This window comes from Stegastes partitus, unplaced genomic scaffold, assembly GCF_000690725.1.
Source record: "Stegastes partitus isolate 25-593 unplaced genomic scaffold, Stegastes_partitus-1.0.2 Scaffold89, whole genome shotgun sequence".
Classification (NCBI taxonomy): Eukaryota; Metazoa; Chordata; class Actinopteri; family Pomacentridae; genus Stegastes; species Stegastes partitus.
Window position 1 is genome coordinate 99,641 of NW_007577820.1, and position 10,302 is coordinate 109,942.

Genomic DNA, 10,302 nt, shown 5'->3' on the forward strand with positions numbered 1-10,302 from the left:
ACCTGTCAGGTAACACTCACAGACTGTCTGTGGTCCGTCCTGCAGGATCTTCAACATCAGTAATGGGAAGCAGAAGAAGCTGTATAAAGGCTCTCAGGGCGAGGACGGGACGCTCATTAAGGTAGGGGGGTCTGCTGTTGCCACGGTGATGCTTTTTTTTTTTTTTAACCTGGACAGGTGTTAACTGGCTCCTCCTCCTCCTGCTGTGATTTCAGGTGCAGATCGACCCGTCAGGACTCTACATCGCCACCTCCTGCTCAGACAAGAACATCAGCATATTTGACTTCTACTCGGGAGAGTGTGTGGCCACCATGTTCGGACACTCAGGTCAGTCACTGCTGGACTCAGCTCAGACGAGTGTCTGTGTGGATTCTGACTAAATACTTCCATTATACATATGTTATGATACAGTATTTGTTCCAGGTGTGATCAAAAAGTTCAGAGACTGTACCTGATTTAAATTAAATCCCCGCTGAAGTCCTCGTGTAGCGACACTCTGTTCCCAGTGCTCCTGAAACGCTCCCAGGAACATGTCAAGGTCCAGCCAGAGACATTTTAAAATAATTAAAATAAAACTAATTTTATTGAAGAAGAAGAAGTAGTCACAGGGAGACAATCTGGAGGGAAGGACGGGAGGAGAGAAATGTGTTGTGGACAAAAAAACACTTGAATCATCTCAAATCTCACAAAGAGTCAAGTCGTTTGCTTCGAATCGTGTCTGGACGTTACAGTAGAACTTGATGTTGACCGTCCAACTCTGAGGAGCAGATTCTTGGAACGTTATGTGTCTCTTTGCGTTAGTTTTGTGTCTTTGTGGCTGATTTTACGTCTCTTTGTTCATGTTTGTGTTTCAGAGATTGTAACGGGGTTGAAGTTCAGCAGCGACTGCAGACACCTGATCACCGTGTCAGGAGACAGGTACGTACGCCTCACCTGCATGTCCTCATGTCACTTCATCGCCATGACAACAGTGTCCTTCACCTGTCAGCGTTTATATTTAGCATTAAAGACTGTGCGTGTGTGTTTGTGTGCAGCTGCATCTTTGTGTGGCGTCTGAGCCCAGAGTTGACCATCAGGATGAGGCAGCGGCTCGCCGACCTGCAACCCCCCAGCAGCACCTCCAGCTCCCAGAATGCACCTCAGCAGAAAGCCACGAAGCTCAGGTAGACGTCACCTGACAACACGTTTCATCTGCACAAAAAGAAACAGAAAAACGTCACAAATTTTGTCCACAATTAAAATCTTAATGATGATGTGGTTTGTGTGTTTCAGCAGCCGGGAAGCTTCGACCCCTCGAGTCGTGACGATGTCTTCTGACAGCGACAAGGAGGAAGAGGAGGAAGAGGAAGAGGGGGAGGAGCTCGGCTGTCCTTATATGGTCACAGCAGGACGTCTGGAGGAGGAGACAGGTCTGTTACCGTGGTTGCACAGCATTTCAAAGATACAGTCACGTTTCTGTTCAACACATCTCCCCGGAAAAAAAAACACATTTTTGTTCCAGGTAACATGCAAAGCTAAACTCCGGTTAGTTGGATTCACATAAAAATCAGAGCGACTGAGCTGTGAATGAAAACCATTATTCATGTTACCATCATCACCAGTCCAGTCAAACGAGGTCACATCAAACATAAACTCGCCTGAGTCATGTGATCGAGGTGTTCACCTGATGCTCAACAGAACATTTTCCCTCCTGAGTTCATTAAATCATGTTTATATTAACACACATTCTGCTTTAATGTTTAAACTTGTGTTTTGTGTTTGTTTCCTCAGAAGCGACGGATGAGACGTACAGCAGAGACGACAGGACGGTTGGTAGATTTGAAAGCTTTTAAAGCTTTAAAGCTTTATAACATCTCATGTAAACCTTGATTTTTAATCAATTAATTAATCTTCAAACACAGCCAGCAGCAAATAGATGAACCATTTAGTCAATTAAAACTATGAAGAACTTGAGGTCTATAAATTATTATAAATATCCACATTTATTATCTTTAAAGTCTAGAGAAGTGGCCCTGAAGACAGATTTTGCTAAATAAAGACTACGTTTTAAAGGCTAGAAACCTGTTCAAACCTTTGTCAAGCAAACGTAATGCTTGTAGCGCTGCAGCTCTCTGTAGCCTCACAGTTCAGGATGTTTGTGTTCCTCAGGAGGCGTCGACAGGTCGACTTCCCCGCCGCCGCTGGTCCCGGAGGACGGGCAGCGCTGACGAAGTCCTGATGGTGAAGTCCATGTTGGACCTGAGAATGCTGGACTCGTACTGTCCAGACGAACAGGAGGAGGAACAGGTGGAGCAGGACGAGGTCAGTATACTGACGAATACGCTCCACACCAAACTCCATTTAGAAAACACATGATTTTAGAGATGAACCGAATGCATCATTAATTGTACCTGCTGTCCTGCTCGTCCAGGCGAAGACACGCCCCCTCGACTCCTCAACCCCCTGCAGCCAGAGCAAAAGGGGTCCAGGAGTGGAGGCGGGGCTTCACAGGACAAACCAGGAGCTGGGGAGTACCGTCAGCCTACAGGTCACGACTGCATGGGTGAGAACACGTGACATAACCTGGAAATCATGACATCTGGTCAAAAGATCCTGAAAAAGCTTGTCAGTGAACTTCAGATTGTGTTGTTAAGTTGATGTTTGTGTTTGTGTCCGTCCAGGTTGATGATGAGACAAGAACCAATCAGAGGCCAGACTTTATCCTGCTGTCCAATCAGAGCCCAGACAGGGAGGACCCGGTGCTGTATCCTGACCAATGGGAGGACAGAGTGAGCCTGGCCGGCAGGTGAGACAATTTCCTGATCTTCTAAACTAGCCTTGCATATACACCCCTCCTCTCATTTAAACCCCGCCCCCTGCTGTCAGTGAGTTCCAGGTGAAGGAGGCGTGTCCTGCTGCTGCAGGTGGACGGCAGGACAAACCCAGTCCAGACAGCGGCTGCTCGCTGGGATTCAACTCCAGACTGTCCAGTCCAGACAGACCAGCAGGAGAAGGTGAGCCAATCAGAGGGCAGAGAGACAGACACTGATCCGTCTATCATCAGTCTAACCTCCTCCTCTTTTTCTTCCTGTCAGACTCAGAGCCCACAGAACCGCTCAGCGTGGATGGAAACTCCTCTGAGCTGGACATGGAGGATGAGGATGAAGACGGAGGAGGACGAGGAGGTGGGGAGGACGGAGGATCTCAGCTCGTCCCTCAGACTCCAGACCAGGAGGCGTTTCTGAAGGAACACTTTGTCACACTGGCTGACCGTTCAGTGTCAGGTACTGCAACACAAAGCAACCAGCAACACTAATACAACTGACAACACAACCAGACACAACAACTCTATCACCAACACCTGCAACACAAGCAACACATTGGCTGACTGCTCAGTGTTGGCACATTAACGCAAAACACCCTAAAACTCAACAACATATCCAGCAACCACACCAGCAACACAACACAACCTGAAACACAACAACAGCAGTAGCAAAAGCACCACCATCACAACCAACAACACCATCAACACAACCAGCAACACCATTAACCCCACCATCACAACCAACAACACCATTAACCCCACCAACACAACCAGCAACACCATTAACCCCACCAACACAACCATCAACACCATTAACCCCACCAACACAACCAGCAACACCATTAACCCCACCAACACAACCAGCAACACCATTAACCCCACCAACACAACCATCAACACAACCACTGTGGTAAATGTCACCTGGTTCTTAACCACAAAACTTGTGAACTGTGTGTTTGCAGGAAGTCCAAGCAGAGCATCTCATAGTTCCAGTGAGAGTCTCAGCATCTCCTCCAGGTTCCTCTCCCAGAACTCATCTGCAAGGTAAAACACCAAATCACACAGCTGCACACTGATCATTCATAATCAATCACCAGAACCCTCAGACGCACTAAGAGTCAACGGGGCTCCACAAAATCATCACAAACATCACAGATGTGTCTCTTAGTAGTTGTTCAAACCAAGGATGGGCCCACTGGGGTCAGGCCCAAGGGTCCCCTGAGTTTTTGGCCTCGGAGCCTGACCCCAGTGGGCCCATCCAATGCTCTTTAACTGATCATGTTCAGGGTCCTGATCAGAAGCAGATGTGTTGGACGGTACACTCATAGCTCCATTGATATTAAAACTGTTCTTCCTTTGTCTTCCTCCTCAGTCGGACTGTGCTTCCTCTTCCATCTCGGAGCACCAGTGGCGGTGAGGGGGAAGCAAAGGCCCGTCCTCTGGTGTCTGAGGTCCGACCTCTGATGGGCGAGAACCACTGCAGAACCCAGGACAGGAGGGTGTCCTGGAATAAGGACCAAATCGAAAAACAGAACAAGGACCAGAACTCCTCACTTCAGGACCAAGTACAGTCTCAGAATAGGACCAATCAGGACCAAACACTTCATCAGATACAGAACCAGATTAAGCAAGGTCCAGACCAGTTCCAGAGCCAGGTGGAGGAGGAAACCTCCTCAGGTCAGCAAACCTACCGGCCCTCCCCGCTGAAGAAGAAGGTCCAAACGGCTGCAGAGTCTAGAAGGAACTTGGGCCCAACAGCCCGGGCTGCTGCATCCCACCTAAACTCCTCCACTGGACTCAGGAAGGCTCAGTCAGTCCAAAGTCTGCTCAGCGAGACAGGTAGCACTCTACCCATCAGACACAAAGGTGGACTGTAACACGATGATGATGAACTGTCCAAACAAGACTTTAAACTGACCTTTAAGGACTTGAGACTAGTCATGAAACTTGTGTTGGATTTGTCTTAAAAGCCTTTTTTCAGACTTTTCTTAACAGACTGAAGACTGGCTTCTGAGGACTAAAGATTTGTCATAAAGGAATAATCTCGAAAGACTTTCGACTTGTCTCGAAAGACTTTAGATGTGTGTCGAAAGACTTATTATCCAAGACTTCAGAGTTTTTTCAAAGGACCTTGTGCTTGTCATGAAGGACTTATCTTGTAAGATTTTGGACTTGTCTTGGTGGACTTAAATCCTTTGTATTTGTCCAAAGTCTATCAACATAAGTCCATCAAGACAAGTACAAAGTCTCTAAATATTTAGGACTTGTCTCAGAGAAGCTTGGATTTTTCTTAGAGGACTTTGTGTAACACTTCCTCTCTTTCCATCAGGTGACCCTTCTGTCTCCCAGGTGACCTCTCGTCCATCCGGAGAGGTCACTCCTCAGCAGCTTTTCCCCCCTCAGCGTCCCACCACCCTCCCCTCCTCCCCTAGACGCCCCCCATCCACAGGACTGCCCCCCCAGAGGCCCACACCCGCCTCCCCGAGGTCCCCTCAGCAGGAAACAGCTGCTACACCTGCTGCCGCCAATACCCCCAGAAAGTCTTCATCGTCCTCTGTGACTCCATCGGTGTCGCGCTCCTACATGAGCCCCACCGCTAGTTCCATGGCGAAAATGTCCCGCTCCGTCTCCGTGGGCGACGGCCTCAACGTCCCTGAACCCACCGATGAGCCCGCAGTGACATCACTGTCGGCGGTGGTAACCTCTTCCTCTCAGGTCAAAGACACTCCACCTCCTGTCGTGGCCGTGGTGCCATCCAATGCAGCTCTGACCACGCCCCCCCATGCTGCTGTTGTCCCTGTTGTTGTCTCCTCATGCCCCTCCTCGTCTTCATCTCTGGGTAACCATAGTAACCAGACGGTCCCTCCTCCCCGAGGTCTCCAAGCTCGTGTTCCCGGCAGCAGCAGGCCACTACCAGACAAGCCCTCGCTGGCCTCCTTCTCGCCTTCCTCCAAGTCGGCTGCCTCGTCGTCTTCCTCCACGTCGTCACGGCCTCCTCCGGTCTCCGTCTTCCCTCTGACTCCCCCCCGGCAGGAGGAGGAGCCTCAGACTATTGCAGGCAGCAGCGCAGAGCAGGCGGACGACGCAGGTTTGGACTCTCATCCTCCTCTTCATCCCTTCATCCTGTCGTCTGTCTGGCTCGGCCTCTCATCCTCACCCTCCTCCTCCTCCTCCCTGTCCTCTGCAATGGGTGAGGCCTTTCACTCCTCTGTCCTCCTTTTATGTTTTCTGTTGTCCTCTCTTTCTTGTTCCCTCCATCATATCGGTGTCATTGTAATAGGGATGTCCTGATCAAATTGGGGGTTTGGGGGCTTTTTTACCCTGACCTGATCCAGGTCCTTTAATGTTCAGTATCTGCTGATACCAAGTCCCAAGTCAATACCATTCAATACCATAGATACACACCTCAAGTACAATACAGTTAATAAAATCAATCCTGTGTATGTTCTTAGAACTGAATACCTCTGCAATGCATTAAAGAACTATTGTATTCCTGCATCCAGGCTGTTCCTTAATGTTCTGTAGGTGTTCAGGAACCTGTAAAAGAGGGTAAGGTTTACAGTGGCTCCACAAGTTCTACAAGCTGGAGAAGACCAGTATCTTAGACAGCAATACCAGCACTGTACAAATGTCCACTTTGCTCAGTTTGTGTTACCATCAAGTGATTATGGGATGATAATGCTGCTAATAATTCAGAACTGGATTTGCTAACACTGTGCCATAACTTGTGGTTTCCTCTTCGATACCTGTGGAGGATCGGCCTGATCGATACTGATCAGTTACAAACATGCCTTGATCGGCTGCAATCCCAACCTTTGGAATCGGATCAGGACATCCCTGCTGTGTGATATAATGTGATTTTGTTGTTTATTAATGGAAATGCTCCTCCATGAACTGTTGCTGCTATCTGTCTCTGTGCAGACCAGCCAATCAGCGTGGAGACCTGCAGGGCTCTGACCAATGAGCTGCAGAGCTGCTTTAAGAGAGCAACTCACCTGTACAGGAAGGTGAGAATCTGTGATGGATGAAACCCTCTCAGCAGAGCAGATTTCAGTTTGTTACCAGTTTGTTAGAACAATTAATGGATTCCAGTGAAGAGGACACTTTAAATTTATAACCATAGATCAATGAATTTATCAGTCTGCATTAGATCACTGAAAGCTCGATTGTATTTGCCAGAACTAACGTAGCCTCTTGGATCAAAGTTAAACATCTTTAAGACACAAACAGAAGTCCTTCTACGGGATTCATTACGAAACTCACCTTCATCCTCCTCCTCCAGGTGAGCGGCTCCTCCGCCGATGACTCCACCCCCGACCAGCGCCAGATGTCTCTCCTCCTATCAGAGGCCTTCCAGGCTATGAGGGCGGAGCTAGACGCTCTGCCGCTGAGCGCACCAAGCATGCTGGGAGTGGAGGGGGGGCTGGGAGGGGTGGGTGAGGTGAAGACGGCGGCGCTGCTGGAGGAATACTCGCTGCTGCTGCTGCAGGCCGTCCACAGGAGGATCAGCAGCTCCACATGAAGAACCGACACCGAGCCTCCTCCTCGTCATCATCTGCTGCTGCTGCAGGAGGATCAGTAACTCCAGCACTCCTCTACATCTGCTCCTCCTCCTCCTGCAGGCCTCACACAGGAGGGTTAATGTCACACTACAGAGGCTGAACAGAGGAGCCGCACACTGATGCTCCTCTTCATCCAAAACCACCTTCTCCTCCCCCTCATGCTTTCATCTCTCCTAGCTTCATCTATTTCTCTTTATCCCCTTTTTAATGCACAGTTAACAACATCAGTGCAATATCACTTTATGGCAAACGATTGTAAATTGTACCCCCTTACAGTAATCAGATTACTTCTAGGTTGAACAGTAGAGTATTTGTTCCGATGTCAAATTAAAAGCTAGCAGTTTAAATTCACTTTTAGACAATGTACTCCACGTGTCCACCTTTATTCCTTCTCAGCATAAAGGAAACCAGAGAGTCCACAGATTTCTGCAAAGAAGTTCTGACGTTCTGCTCTTTGCTGGTGGGATTGTGTTGCTCAGCATTCATCTTTAAAATACCCCAAATGTGTTCCATTAAATTCACACTGTCCAGGTCAGAGTTTTGGTTTCTAGAAACTCCTCTGCAGACTGGAAGTCATCATGTCAGCCAGCACTTTGATGATCCACAATCATTAATGGTACGTCTACTGTGGCTGGCTGCTTGCTCAAAGAGAAGTTAAAGGGAACTTTGGATTGCTGGTGACCTTACTAAGGTGAAGACCTGACAAACTTGCTATGAGATAACTTGTGAATTGGTGCTATAGAAATAAAATTGAATTAAACTGAAATCTATAAACGTCATCAACACCTTCTGCCCTCATGCAGCCACATATCATGATACTGCCACCTCCGTGCTTCACTGTACTTTCTACTTCGGGGTTTAAATTTTCAGTATAATCTTTCTAAAGTCTTTGTCTTTGATTGTTCATCAGAGAAAATACTCTTCTGTTCAACTTAGAAGTAATAAAGGGGAAACAAATTAAAGTCTTTCGACATGTCAGTGGTATTGCCCATTGGTGTACTCACTGCTGTTTCTTACTTCTCTTCTTCCTTTTCCATCCTTCTCTTGTCTCTGGTTTTCTCCCTCTTCTTCTTTCTATCGTCATCTGTTCTTTCAGTTGTTTCTGTCTTCAGCAGTGTATTTTGTTTGTCTTTCTCTTATATTTTGTCATCTTTCTTTCTCTTCTACATCAGTCTTATTTTTTCCTCCACTTCACAGATGAAGGATCTGAAGCCATTTTGATTTGCTTCTGTTTTTATTCTCTCTCGTCTGAAACTGAATGACTTCTCAAGACGTTTTAGTTTTTTAGAAAACGTTTCATCGTTGAAGGACCTCCAGCGTTTTTTACCAAGTCGTTTTTTAAAAGACGTTTTTTCTCTGACTGAACCTCGGACGTTTTTTCTCCACGTTCATTCCCTGGAGTCCCGTCAATCTGAAGGACCGATCGGATTATTGATTATCGTTGTTGTTAGACTGTAGAGAAACTTGATCAACGAGCAAACAGCAATACAGACTTTCGAACAAACTTTTCGTTCATTGTTTGATGTACATTTTCTTAGAGTTCAGCGTGACATAATCTGGTGCTGAGCTGATCTGATAACACTTTGTATTTATTGTGCTGATGAGCTGTTACACTACTGACTCTGTCCTCTGCCTGAAACTGACCGGCATTTTTCTAGAACCGCCAGGTAACGTCTGCTCTTCTTTTACTGGAGGTTGTACATTTTGATAATTGTTGTTAGAGAAACACTTTCAGGATTTGTTGGTTAAATTTGGGGAACTTTGTCGTAACTTTCTTCACAAACAGGTCAAAGTTGAGTTTGGAATGTTTTCATGTTTTTGTCACATTAAATAAAACTTTCAGACTTCTTCTGATACTTCTCTGTTTGCTGCACTTTGCTTTATACGTCATCGCCGTCTTCTTGCCACTGAACTACCTCTATTCAACAACTGTTTCACTATAACATTAATATTTTTTAAATAATAATGATGACACAGTTTACAGGTTAACCATCTGAACCCCTAAAACCCACTAGTTGGTTTAAAAGGTATGTTCATTTTAAAAAGTCACCAAAATTACACATTTTTTTCAACAGTCTTTGAACTTCTCTGTGTTGTAGTGTTCTGTCAGAAAATGTAACCAAATATGAGCTTAAACTGGTAATATTTCCTTAAAAACTGCTGTATTCTGTAGGTCTCATTTTAAAATTCTCCAACTTACTTATATATTCCTGTCTTTGATGTTTTCATGCACTAATAGATTTTTGACATTTTGGTGCACTAATATCTAGTTTTTGATAATTGGTTGCACTAATGTTCAGATTTTTAACCCTTTGGCGCACTAATTTGTGGACTAAAGTGCAATGAAAACGATTATTTCAGGAAGCAGTTGTTAGTGCAATCGCCAGAAAAAGAGAAGCAGTAGGAACCCTCTGATGTCAAGTCTATGAACTGGTAAGTATGTTGTAATATGTACACTAAAGGATGTCAATATAAATCCTAAAATAAAAACTCAGAAAAAGTATAGTATGTTGTAAAAAACATATAGTATGTCATAAAAATACATTTTAGTATAGTATGTCCTAAAAAACCTAATGATATAGAATATGTAAAAAACTTCATAGTACAGTATGTTATAAAAACATAATATAGTATGTTGTAAAAAATGTAATAGTATATGACATTGTAAGAAATGTCAGAGTATATTTCATAAAAACAGTATAGAATGTCGTGAAAACATTATAGTATAGTATGTTGAAAAATGTCAGTATAGTATGTCTTAAAACGTCATAGTATAACATGTCGTCAAAAATGTGGTAAAAACGTCATAGTATAGTATGTCGTGAAATCATATTATAGAATGTCGTAAAAAGTTATAGTATAGTATGTTGAAAAATGTCAGTATAGTATGTCTTAAAACGTCATAGTATAACATGTCAGAAAACACAGTATGTTGTA

General features: G+C 45.3%; 1 protein-coding gene across 1 annotated transcript in view; it reads left to right on the forward strand.

Annotated features, from left to right (window-relative positions):
- mapkbp1 (mitogen-activated protein kinase binding protein 1) overlaps window positions 1-9,221 on the forward strand; it is a 38,450-nt gene extending 29,229 nt beyond the window's left edge. The window contains exons 16-31 of the mRNA XM_008277088.1: window positions 46-121; window positions 216-327; window positions 855-918; window positions 1,035-1,163; window positions 1,273-1,409; window positions 1,771-1,808; window positions 2,149-2,301; window positions 2,411-2,542; window positions 2,661-2,785; window positions 2,866-2,993; window positions 3,075-3,263; window positions 3,766-3,847; window positions 4,176-4,642; window positions 5,133-5,891; window positions 6,725-6,810; window positions 7,086-9,221. Of these exons, the coding sequence (XP_008275310.1) occupies window positions 46-121; window positions 216-327; window positions 855-918; window positions 1,035-1,163; window positions 1,273-1,409; window positions 1,771-1,808; window positions 2,149-2,301; window positions 2,411-2,542; window positions 2,661-2,785; window positions 2,866-2,993; window positions 3,075-3,263; window positions 3,766-3,847; window positions 4,176-4,642; window positions 5,133-5,891; window positions 6,725-6,810; window positions 7,086-7,325 (2,917 nt within the window). The 3' untranslated portion in view covers window positions 7,326-9,221. The remainder of the gene's footprint in view (window positions 1-45; window positions 122-215; window positions 328-854; window positions 919-1,034; window positions 1,164-1,272; window positions 1,410-1,770; window positions 1,809-2,148; window positions 2,302-2,410; window positions 2,543-2,660; window positions 2,786-2,865; window positions 2,994-3,074; window positions 3,264-3,765; window positions 3,848-4,175; window positions 4,643-5,132; window positions 5,892-6,724; window positions 6,811-7,085) is intronic.
- The last annotated feature ends 1,081 nt before the right edge of the window (window positions 9,222-10,302 follow it).